Source organism: Formica exsecta, unplaced genomic scaffold (assembly GCF_003651465.1).
Source record: "Formica exsecta isolate Colony F162 unplaced genomic scaffold, ASM365146v1 scaffold115, whole genome shotgun sequence".
Lineage (NCBI taxonomy): Eukaryota > Metazoa > Arthropoda > Insecta > Hymenoptera > Formicidae > Formica > Formica exsecta.
The window spans coordinates 1,392,974-1,406,108 of record NW_021848490.1 but is presented as its reverse complement, the minus strand read 5'-3'; the positions used below and the strand labels follow the sequence as shown (position 1 = coordinate 1,406,108).

Genomic DNA, 13,135 nt, shown 5'->3' with positions numbered 1-13,135 from the left:
CGTGCGGGACGTGCGGCTGTCTGTAGAAAGAAAATCCGCAGAGAACGTGTGAAAAACAAGAAAGAGAGTGCAACGCGAAAGGAATCTCCCTCTTGTGATGACTCATTTACAGCCACGTACGTCACCGCGAATTAACGGAGACGGTCTGCGAGATTTCTTTTTCCGCGTTTATAACCCGCGAGCGAAATATGAAGGCGCCGTTCATTCTTTTTGTTGCATAGCGAAAAGAACCTCGTAATTCATTAAACGCTCTTTTCGAATGAATCGTGCTATTCAGGGTCGCCATTTAAATTTGTGTAACTCTTGAAAGTTTAAGAGAGTACCGCGTGCAATGAGCCGAGTCTTTGTTTAGCATTTTGTAAAACAATGAAATATATATACATGTCGATTTTATTTTCTATGGTAATTAAAAGAGAGGAAGATAATTATGAACGCTTATATATTGCAATTAAAATTAAGTTTGTGAAATAATTACAATTAATTTTCTTACCCGAGATCGCGAAGCTTTCAATTGTTTGCCAATTTTATCACAAAAGCCGGGGGTAACTTGAATTTTTGGATTTTGTCTAAAAAATATGCACTATCATAAATATATGTATATAAAAACTAAAAGTATAAATATATATATATATATATAAAATTTCAAGCACCCTTCTACACTGTCGAAAAACGCTAAAAATTCTATTCTATTATATATTAATGACTGGAAGTGGTATGTGCAATGATTATGATAATCGGTACATTAAGGTGTAAGGCCGGAATAATTGATGACAATACCGGTCGCAAAAGTTGCTTCGCGGTACGTGATCACGAATGCGATTCTTATTGTCGAATTTTGCACTGGTCAGTAAACTGGTCCGTCTGTCTGTCCGCCCGTCCGTTCGTCCATCGATTCAAATCCCGAAATAAGTATGCTACCCAATGTCCTGCAAACATATGCAAATCGTTTCACCGCTATACCCTACGCCCTACGGCCTACGGTAAAAAGGAGGTACCGACGTTACGTTACAGCTGCCCTGTATGATTCGGCTTCGTATAAACTCTTTCGCTCGATTTCGTACGACTATGCCCCCCTAATGCACTTTGGGGCCCGGTAATGAATAATCATTTGTAACGGGGGGAATGACGATGATGTGCGATTTCTTTATGGGATATTAATGGATCATTTATGATGTGTAAACGCTTCGCATAAAATTCATTGTCGCTAAAAAGACATCATGTTTTAACGATATATAATATTTTTTTGCGCGACCTGTCATCCCGTGGCGCTTTCATAACTATTTGCATAGATTAAACCTTGGGAAAATACGTCATCTACTAAAGATTCAATTTTATGTTCCGATTTAATTTCTAGACTTGAAAGAAGAGACGGGTACTTTTATACAAAAGTTATCGTAAGTGCTAAACGTACAGGTTAATGGTGATAACTTGGTCGGTCTTTTCAAGAACTTTTGTCATCTCGTATAAATTTGCCGTTTCCACTTCTGTGCGTACTTTGTTAACTCTCAGAGATCCCTTTAAACCGTTGATTTCTCTATTTTATAAGTCCAAAACTTTGCGAATTGTAACACAGAAATTTTGACACTTTGTGACCAACCACCTGAATTTGACCGAAAATGATGCCTCTTTGAAATAAGTTACGAACGAGTTTTTAATTTTACTTAGCCGTCTATTTTATTTATCTTTATAACTGAATAATTGTTTCAATTTTGATAATTAATCTCGGTTTATATGTAAATAGTTTCTGAGATGCAAGTCGTTGTATTTGACTCTACAGACTGATCGAGTAAAATATTGCTATAACACAGTTAAATATAGCTGGAGAGTATTGTGTCGTAGCATGTGCTTGCTCAAATAGCGCAACAGACAGCATCTATGCGGTTTCGTTACGCTTGAACGATAGAACAAGCATAAAAGCGACTTCGCACATTCGAGGACAAAAAAAAAAATCTTTTGTAAAAACGGGATCAAGAATTGCACCGACACGACTGTCATACGACAGTCGTATAGACAAGTTTTTTTTAAATCTATTTTTATGTGTTAAAAGATCATTTGATATTAGTTTTAAATAAGTTATAAAATTAATGAATTTTTAAATCTGTTTTGTTATCAATAATTGACCAAAATTAAATTTATGTTAAAACGCAGAATTTTATATTTACTGTGATTGATCTACAACTTTTTCTTGATTTTTCAGACATTCAGTTATTTTAAAAGCTATAATAATACATGTAAAAATATTAATAACATTTTGAAATAGAGAGAGAGAGAGAGTAAATATTATTAATATTTTCACATATGTATATATTATGGCTTTTATATAATATTAAAATATAATATAATATATTAATAGAGATATATAATACATATAAAGTGATATATAATACGTATCAAATATGACATCGACTATTTATATCTTTACATAGAAAACACGCAACAGAGTTAAATATACGAGATTGAAACAAATCGACTTCCTCGCTTTTTTCTTACTGCTATCATTACTACAGTCTGTCGCCAGACTGTCTTCGTCATCATCGTTCTTTCTGCTGTCGAGACGTAAGGAGATGATTGTAAAAAGAGTGAAAGATGAAAAAAGGAAAGACGAAAGATGAAGAGACGCATGTCGAGATCTCGCCTACACGCACTCCGTTGAGGCAATCGCTCGTCTTCCCACACGTAATTCTTGTGCCTTCAATGCTCATCTCTCGCGCCCCTTTAATCTCTCTTTCTCCCTTCTCCTTCGTCGCTTAATCTCGCCATAAATCCGACATTTATTCCCCGCGTGCAGTAAGGAACCGGAATTAAGATAGCGCCACGTTAATTGCCGCCGTTAATAGGATGCTTAGCGGTATGTATCCAGTCAGTCGAGCCGCATCTTTGTATGTGCCGCGGCTAATAATTACGTTACACTGATCACATATAAGTATATACTTGTTTTTATTAATCGACCATGCAATAAATATAATCCTTATATGCTTTGCGTTTGCCGGAAGTTATAAATCCTAATTAATCAAAAAACTTTAAAATTTAAATATGCATAATTTTATTGATGGCAGATTCTTATGACATAAAAAAACAACGCATATTTATATTGCACTAAAAAGTGATGTGTTTGTGTTTATCTGTAAAAATATATTGTTACACAGAAAACCATTCTCGTACGATTACGCATATATTATGTTGCGCAACGTGCTCGTTTTTGCCTTTTACTTACTTATTTCTAAATCATTCTTGATTTGAACTTCATACTAAACTAGTCGATAATTACATGTGTATTCTACGTATTTAAATGTCAAGTCATATTCTTGGATAATTCCCAATACTCGTGTCGAATCTCTCACGTCATGAGGGTAACGTACGAGAAGTTATGTGTAATATTTAATCGTTTCGTTCTATAGAATCGAATGCGATCTTGTAATCTGCTGTAGCCAATTACAAATTTTTATGTCCGTACTCGTGCGTGTAATCGCAAATTTATTACGATTCAAATTGTACAAGAAATTTATAAATCCATGCGAATACGCATCAACACGAGCTAATTGAAAAACGAACATTATCTCTCTGCGTTGTTTCTTTTTGATTTTACTTATTTATTTACTTGAACAATTTTACTTAAACATATCCTTAATTTAATATTCTTTAGTTTAACTTTGAATATATAATCTAAGAGATGCCAAATATTTAACAAATAAAATTCCGCAGTGACTAATTATTATATTGAATGACACGACATCGTGATTTATGTTCTCGTTGGATTGACATGACGTGTCTCGATAATGGAGGATTGAATTGTGTATAAGATTTACGTGAAAATATTTTGCAATCATAGTAATATATGCTGCTTTTGCAATTTGTTATTAGTACATACTTTTATTAAATTGTGTGAAAATTAAATATTATTTTGAACGAAATATAAACATTATATAAAGAGAATAACATAATTCTCTATTTAGATTGCTATAAATTAAAATTATTAGCAAATTTCGATATATCGTAAAGAAAACTCGTATGATTGTTCTTATAATTTCTTCTTATATTCGTGTCAATTATTTATACGAAAGAGATAGATGCGATGTCAATAAAAAGTATCATATAATTACTGCAAGATATTATGTGACTCTTAGAGAAAAGCGCGAAAATAAATTAAAATGTTATTATTATTTTACATTATCTTTTTTGTATAATATATTATCTTTTTATTATAATCTTTTGCGCGATAAGAATCTAAATTTGATTACAATCAACGAATTAAATTATGAACACTCTTCATAGCAATTTACGATTTTTTAGTTATATTCTCTGAACATTCTATACGTCTCGTGGGAAAAAAAAAATTTAATTGCAACGCTATGCTAGGATCGGCACTGTCTAACTCGTTTAAGTGCAAATTATCAAGATTCCTTATGCGCGGCGGATGTTGCGAACGTCAGCTTCAAAGGCACGTGCTTAGATGACTGCTTTTGGTGCGAGGGAGATAAGTAGTGGCGTCGAAAACGTGCTTGTAAGTGCATTTTTTCGAGCAGCACCGTCGTAAAATGCTAATTGCATTCTACGCTCAACAATAGACTCACAGTAGTACAAATGATCCGACACTTTTCCGTCATGCTTTTTTCTTAGTTTCTCGCATTTTTGGAGCGAAGACTCGACACGCAAGAATCGTGGAAAACTTTTTTTCCTGTCGAAAATAATACACATTCCTCCTGTCAAACGTGAAAATGTTCAATAGTATCGGCGCCGTTGAACTGCAGGAATTTTACGCATTCTCCCTCGGTAGCAGAATTGATTTTCTCACTAAAGGAATTTTCTGGGCAAACGTGCCGCCATATTCATTACAATAAATCTGTGAGACTACACAAATCCGATCGTACCACGCAAAATGAAATTTCTCTCATCCCGTGTGTAGGCAGCGCAAAGAGAATCCTCGAGATTGCTCGCTTTGCCGTTGCAATTGTATCCGTAGCGCTCCGGGTCATTATTCTTTTTAGGTGGCGGTGTCAATCACCGCGAAGAAGAAAGCGCATTCGGCGCCAGCGCCGGATCCTGCGCATTATTACAATTAGTGATGTCGCAAACACAAATGATCGTATCTCACAACACGCGGAAATTACGTAATGTAACTCTATAGAGATTTATAATTGGGATAAAATTTTGCGCGGTGAATGCCTTCTCGTTAAATCAAAGATGTAACACACAATGAAACAGAAAAAAATTTTTTTTTTCGATTCTTATATTTTTGGATTTATTATTTTGAAACGCTTGCAGAATTCAATTGTGTAATGCCATGGTGTGTAAATGCCAAGGAAAGTTAAAACTTATTTCTTTTTAATTCATTTAACTGATTGTGAACGATAATACGTTATTGATTATGTATGCGAGCATATTCTAATCAATTGCACGCGACATCAATAAATTTAATTTGCTACAAAAATCAAACTGGCTCTAGTTACCGCAAGAGTGAAAGGAATCGCCTTAGAACATTGCTTTAAAATACGCTATGAGGGACAATAAATATTTCAATCTATATCCATATCAACTTGATCTTGATATAAAATAATTTATACTATGCTTATTTATATATTTTACGCGCAATTTATATTTATGATTTATGACATGTGTAAGACATTTGAGATGTCTTGTTTTGCGAGAATATTAAAACGTTAAAAACATTTTAACTTTTAGCAAATATTATGAAGTGTCATAGAACTTCTACAGAAACATTACATAATTCAAATTTAAAAGTCTTACACATACAAAGCGTTTAAAATTACTTTCTTGTAAATTTTTTAATTTAATTTATTTTTTGTAGAATCGATATATTTTAATTGTTCAATAAAAATAAAAAGAGAAATAGATCGAGAGAAGATTGAGCACGAACCGACAAGTAAAAGTGAGATTTACACATAAAGTAGATTTACTTTCGACACACATTTTGAAGTGTATTATCGCACGCACACATTTTGCAATTGGAATAAATCATAAAACTTATTTCTTTTTAATTCATTTAACTGATTGTGAACGATAATACGTTATTGATTATGTATGCGAGCATATTCTAATCAATTGCACGCGACATCAATAAATTTAATTTGCTACAAAAATCAAACTGGCTCTAGTTACCGCAAGAGTGAAAGGAATCGCCTTAGAACATTGCTTTAAAATACGCTATGAGGGACAATAAATATTTCAATCTATATCCATATCAACTTGATCTTGATATAAAATAATTTATACTATGCTTATTTATATATTTTACGCGCAATTTATATTTATGATTTATGACATGTGTAAGACATTTGAGATGTCTTGTTTTGCGAGAATATTAAAACGTTAAAAACATTTTAACTTTTAGCAAATATTATGAAGTGTCATAGAACTTCTACAGAAACATTACATAATTCAAATTTAAAAGTCTTACACATACAAAGCGTTTAAAATTACTTTCTTGTAAATTTTTTAATTTAATTTATTTTTTGTAGAATCGATATATTTTAATTGTTCAATAAAAATAAAAAGAGAAATAGATCGAGAGAAGATTGAGCACGAACCGACAAGTAAAAGTGAGATTTACACATAAATTTACTTTTGACACACATTTTGAAGTGTATTATCGCACGCACACATTTTGCAATTGGAATAAATCAATTATTGCGGAAATATATAGAGAAAACTTTATAGAAGCAGATACATATAAAATAATGCATCGAAACGTTATACAAATAGGATCGAAAAAGATTGTTATTTTTCCAGCAACGGTTTCGAGCAATAACATGAGAAATCTTAGAAATTTCATGCTTATCTCTATAAATAAAAATAACTTTTTAAGTTTGACCAAATCGTGAAATGTTTTTAATTTAAACTCGTAAGAGATTGGATCACATACGCGCACATAGCTCAAACGCACGCTTGGCTTAATGAAACTTGCATTTCAATCGACGAATATATATGAAATTGGAAAGAGCTTTTTGTCGTTGAGCTGGTCCCGACGTCGTCGCATAAATCGCCTTAAGCCGTCTTAGGTTTTCAAGAAACGCAAGCGTCGTTTTGAGACCCGACCGTTTCGCGCTGAGCCGACGTTATTTATTGGGCTGCATCCTTTCTCGCTCTTTTTTATTTGCTGGATTTGAACGCAATTCTACATTTACATAGAAAAATGTGATGCGAATTTTTATGCTAGTAAAAAGTTAAGCTTCGTTATAATTTTTCAACTGAAAAATATTTCGTTATTTAATTTATTGTGATAACAAGTTACTAGAATAAAAATGATTAAAAATAGAAATAGAATCTAAGAAGATATAAAATAATAATAATAATAATATATTATACACCGAATTTATTCTTTTTTCACAACTCAAAGAGTTATGCTAACAAATTATGCAATATATTAACTAAGCAAAGTTAGCAATTATTTAACATTATAGCGTTTATATCGATCGTTGGCATCTATCTTCTTTCGCTTTCATTCGCGGCGGCCCTGCGGTTTTCACGGAATGAAAATTGGGATCATAAACTATCGGTTTTATGCTAGAGTTTCGAAATGGAATAGCGCGAGACAGGTAGCGGGATGAAGAAACAGTTACGGACGTGATCCGGTTGAGTCACAGAGATTTTCTCGGGCGTGCATATAATTTGCCGGAGAAAATCGTTGCGACTTTTTTAAGGGTCACGAAATTCACGCTGCATTGATAGTGAAATAATCGCCGCGTTATAAAATTGATTCATCGGAAATAACATCGGTCAATATCACAGGATAAAAAAAAAGTGCGTCGCGTTGTCAAGACTGCAGTTTATTCGTACAACCTTCTTTTTTATTTTTTATTTATTTTTCTTATTTATGCAATTGGATATTATCACGCTTACGTATGATATCGCGGAAGCGCGCATACTTTCTTGATACATGTAATCTCCCGGAGTCGTAATCGAAACTTTCAAATGGAAACGTTTTACATCGCATGTCCATGATAATTAGCGCGCATGATTACACAAGATATCTCGCACTTGAAGTTACCTCTCCGGTTATCATTGCGCTTTAATTACTACAAATTAGTCAATATTAATATGCTTTTACATTGCAGTAATATAATTTAAAATATATATAATACATAAAAATATATAAATAATATATAAATACGTAGAGAAAATTCTGCTAATATATTATATAACTTGCGCAAAAAATGGTATATGAAAAAAGACTCGACGAGAAACACAAGATGCAGAAAAAATTCGATTCGCGATAATGGAACTTATTACAAATTTAATGGGATATTTCAATTTAATCTGCTCTAAAGTATTTAGATTCTTGACAACATCCACTAGATAGACATGCTCATCGGTTGAAACTGATACTTGACAGAAGCGTCTCTTGCATTTTTCTCACACAACGGCTTCCAAGAGCCGTTTCAACTCGAGTTTTGTTCTGAATTGCCTCGCTTAAAAATTTCAATATATATAATTACAAAATTATTATATTTTATTTGCGGAAATAGGGGCAGAACAACATTTTTTACAAAAAGATAGAAAAATAAAATATGCGATGATAATTTCTCTATTTACAAACATTTTTTTTAGTTCTATGTATCACGTATTTCTCGCATTTGTTCTTGTCTAGAATAAAGTAGGGATGGGTTTTCGATATCTCGTTATCATGATTGAAATCATCGTTCGATGCGTCTTCTTTCTTCGTGCATTCTCGTACATATATCTCTACATTCCGCCATGGATCGTCGTCAAGATCAAAGTCTGGAAGTCTGGTCGAGCGTAGTGTACAGTCGTCGCCGATCCTCTCTTTCTCTCTTTCTCTCTCCCCTTTTAAGCGTGCCGAGAAGACCGCCGTCGATAGAGCGCGCTCGCAACGCGCTTGGATCAAGCCCGGCTCGTCGGATCCAGATAGTCGCGAGTCCGTTCGCGGTGCGGTCGATCGTGCCGTCGTATTCGTTCTTCGCGCAAGAAAGCGCGCTCCTTGAGAATAAACACGGCGCAAATAAAAAAAAAAACGCGTTTCTCGCTTGCGCGGGTGGACCACGTCGCGGCGCGATCATAGAGAGAGAGAGAGAGACAGAATCATCACGACCGCCGTCGATAGAGCGCGCTCGCAACGCGCTTGGATCAAGCCCGGCTCGTCGGATCCAGATAGTCGCGAGTCCGTTCGCGGTGCGGTCGATCGTGCCGTCGTATTCGTTCTTCGCGCAAGAAACTTGAGACCTTGAGAATAAACACGGCGCAAATAAAAAAAAAAACGCGTTTCTCGCTTGCGCGGGTGGACCACGTCGCGGCGCGATCATAGAGAGAGAGAGAGAGACAGACAATCATCACGCGCGAGTTCCGTACAATCGTGAGAGGAGTGATCGCGAGAGCCGGATCGCCGTGACTCAGAAGAGAACACCTCTTACTTTTCTCAGTCGCTCGAGGACTCGCGATCGCGTCGGAGTTCCGTATATTTGTATCCGTCGTGGATAATTCGAGTTTGAATTAAAAATTCGGGAGAAGTGTATCTTTTTTTAAAGAGTGTCCCCGTCATCGCGAGATGCTGTGTGGTTCGCAGTGAACAGGAGCGGCTGACGATCGCTCGTCTTCCCTCGTTCAATCGCGAAACTACGTGTCGGAATTCGCAAACTCACAACGAGAATCGCCGCCGCGATTCCGCGGAGTGACACGATAAATTGTGAGAACAAGCCGTGTGAATGATTGATGACAGATGCGCTCGCGCGATTCTGTGTTTCGAGAGTGCATCTTCAATCGTGATCAGCGTATCGCGGATATTTCGCGTTTCTCCATTTGTTGTTTTCCCGCGAGTCATATAATCCTGCTCCCTTATATATAAATCCCTTCAACTGATCCGGAGTACTCGCAGCGATCGTAAATCTCGACCGGCTTTGCCAACAATTTCAACGACGTACATTCCATCCGCGTTAACGGCCGATTCTCCGCAGATTCTTCAATTGCACCTGCAATCTTCAGTTGCATCTATTCTTTCACCGATTTCTTTTACAGAGGAAAAAATTTATATTAAGCAAAATTGCAAAGCTAAGAATATATATACATATATATGTATATATAAAGTAGGAGGAAAATCTTTTTTTACGAAAGAAGCTTACAAAGTACGTGTACATGAAAGGTCGTAAAGCAAGCTTAAATAAAACATAGCTAACAGAGAGTTCTTGACGGAAGAGACGACTCTGAGGAGGATACGATGAAGAGTGGTCGTGCGTTTACGGTTCAACGCCTCGCGTTATCCGCGAGTATCAGCGCGCAGGGATAACACAGCTGATATTCGTCTAGTACGTCGTAACGACACACGTGCTCTCTCTTTCTCTCGCTTTCTCTCTCATTCTCTCTCTGGCCGCGGTTGCGCTGCTCGATAGTTCGTCTATATTTAGCGCGGGCGCAAAGAGGGAGAAAAGGGACAGAGGGATACTCCGAAGAGACGAGTCGGTGCACGGCGACCTCTCAAAAGGGTCGTCATGGAGAACTGATCCGATCGAGAGAGAAGAGAGAAATGTAATCATTGTTATTATATCGTAGCCTCAAAGATTGTACGCACCCCATTCTCGGATTAATTCGCGCCTCCGGAGACGGGGTCCTGTATCTCTCTTGAAGACGCATCGTCGTCAGTTGATAGCAGTGACATCCGATACGCAAAAATGCGACGATGAGAATGAATCGGAGTCGATCGAGGGGGAATCGTTCGCGTAAAATGATCGAGCGTAGTATCACATAGTGTGCGATAGTCAGTGCGTACAGTGTTATTATCAATAATCCGTGCCACGAGATAACCGCGATATCAACGTAATTGATAAAAATCGCCGTCTATCAAAATTCGACTAGTCGATGTTCTCTTAACGCGCGTGAGAAGAGAAGAAGAGGAACGTGTTGTTTACAACACGCGGATAAATCGATCGAGTGATACAAGTGGCACGATCGTGACTTCTGTGATTTCGATCGGATGATATAAATAATAAACTTTCCGCCGCGAGCGTTCCAGCTCCATCGCTCTCCGAGGAGATTCGAGAGATGCGAAGACATGCTGACGGCTGAGGATCCCGAGGAGTCGCCGAAGAGGCGATCCACGTTCTACGTGTCATTGGACGGTGGCGAGCAGCCGGCGCGACAGTCGGTCGCCAAGCTGACTAAGGGTCACTCGGCGGACGAGAAGTTCGTCTGCAACACCTTCCCCATCGGCAGCGCGTCGAAGACATCCACGAGCGGGCCGTTGACGCGCACCTTGAGCAACAACGATGGCTTTTCGTCGACCGCGAGAAGAAACGCGGACGAGACTCTACCCGAGGTGAGAGGCAAGGTGCAATCGTTGACGAGAATCTTCGAGGCGTCCAAGTGCGACCGGATGCCCAGCGGGGGTCAGACGGAACAGAGAAAAAAGGTCGAGAGGACGAGGTCTTTCAAGACGATCGAACGATTTCAGAGCCGGTTTACCGGCAGGAAGGAGTCCAGCGGCAGAAAGGACAGTCGTCTCAACAATACCATCGCCTGCTTCGAGGTGGAGGACGATGCCGGATGCGGGAAGAAGCTGTCGAATGTCGAGGAGAAACCCGCCGCGACGAGGATCGTCATCGACTCGGCGGCCACAAAGTCGGCCGCCGGATCCTCCCGCGGTCATCAAGAGCCGAGAGGCAAGCAGAGCACGACTCTCACGAATCTACTGATTCGTAGAACTCACAGCACGAAGCTGGCGAGGAGCAATAGCACGCTGGTACGTGTCGGAAGGCACGCGTCCGTCGATAGTCCTTGCGTCGCCGTTGAAAAGGCGGACGTTCGTGCGAGTAGATTCAAGGATGAGGAAAGCAACGAGGATCCCGCTGTCGCCGATGACGAATGTATCGAATCGTCCGTCTTTGAAGACGCCGACATCGATGGCGGAGTACATTCAGGTAAACGAGTCTTTCCGGTTTATCAATACAATAGGTAGTTTGTCGATCTAAACTTTCAATCGGATACAAAGATAAGGTAATATACACCGTTATTTAGGATAATTATACTGAATATCGTGTAGTTTATCGCGCTTATATGATTCTCAATCGATATTAATCTATATATAATTAACGTTCATTGAATCACTGTACTGGAATTTTCTATATAGTTCATAATATATACATATTTATTTATTAATGATAATAAACAGCGATATAATCTATCATTATTTAAATTGGACGCATATTTATATGAGTTTTTCATATTTAAACTAATTATATTATAAGAATCTATATAAACCTATATTTAATTGCTATTAACTTGCCGTTATTCTTTATAACTGTACATGAATTTATTTTCTTTTATATTTAAATCTGATAATATTTATTATAAATTTATATATTATTTCTAATGAGAAAAGTTAATGTCCTTTCAATTTTTTTCAAGATAATCTTAATATAAATTTTATATAAATAAGATTATATAAACTTTTATGTTTTATATTATACGGATTTTCTTATCGTGAAGATTATATTAAACTACTAAAGTTTCACAGATTCAACATGAATCATCCTGTATATCGCAATATCGCGTTATTTTGATAAATCAAAAAGGTCGCGAAAATGCGAGATATATACGCATTGTAATATTAAACCGGAAATTAATTCGCGAGATAAATTACCGAAGTATTTAAAGTCGCGAATGTCGGAACGTTTCTAAAATAATCGGCCGGACACGCCGGTTTGCCCGAGCAAGTAATGAGTGTTAATTATCCGCTTCCGCGAGGATCTCACACGCCAGCCTTTAAAATGATTTTTGTTTTCGGCTTGATAATTACGCAATAATTATACATTGCGTCGTTCCACAAAGCGGCGTTTAGAGAGCGCAACGAGATTTATGGGACGCTCGAGATTTGAAAGTTTTATCGGTATAGGATTCTGAAGATTCATCATAATAAGATCTCGGATAAATACAGACCACTGCTACCTGCTTCTGAGAATGTTTTATGGTTGTCTGTAGGGTGTTTATTACGCTTGATTATTTTCAAAGAAATCTATATACAATTGAAGATTTTTATGATCTGTTAAATCTGATTACAATCAATTTGAAAACAATTACATGTACGCTAATTGATATAATTTAATTATTTGATTATAAAATAAATATCGCATCTTTATGAACTTTTGATTTGAATTCGAGAAAAGAATTTTAT

General features: G+C 36.9%; 1 protein-coding gene across 15 annotated transcripts in view; it reads left to right on the top strand.

The window, feature by feature from the left end:
* LOC115238444 (probable Ras GTPase-activating protein) overlaps window positions 1-13,135 on the top strand; it is a 304,505-nt gene that overhangs the window by 219,304 nt on the left and 72,066 nt on the right. The window contains exon 1 of one of the 15 annotated variants that reach the window (XM_029812289.1): window positions 9,248-11,882. The exons of the other annotated variants lie outside the window; for them this stretch is intronic. Coding sequence (XP_029668149.1) covers window positions 11,018-11,882 — 865 coding nt within the window. The 5' untranslated portion in view covers window positions 9,248-11,017. Of the gene's footprint in view, window positions 1-9,247; window positions 11,883-13,135 lie in introns of those variants that run through there. 15 annotated transcript variants of the gene reach the window in all.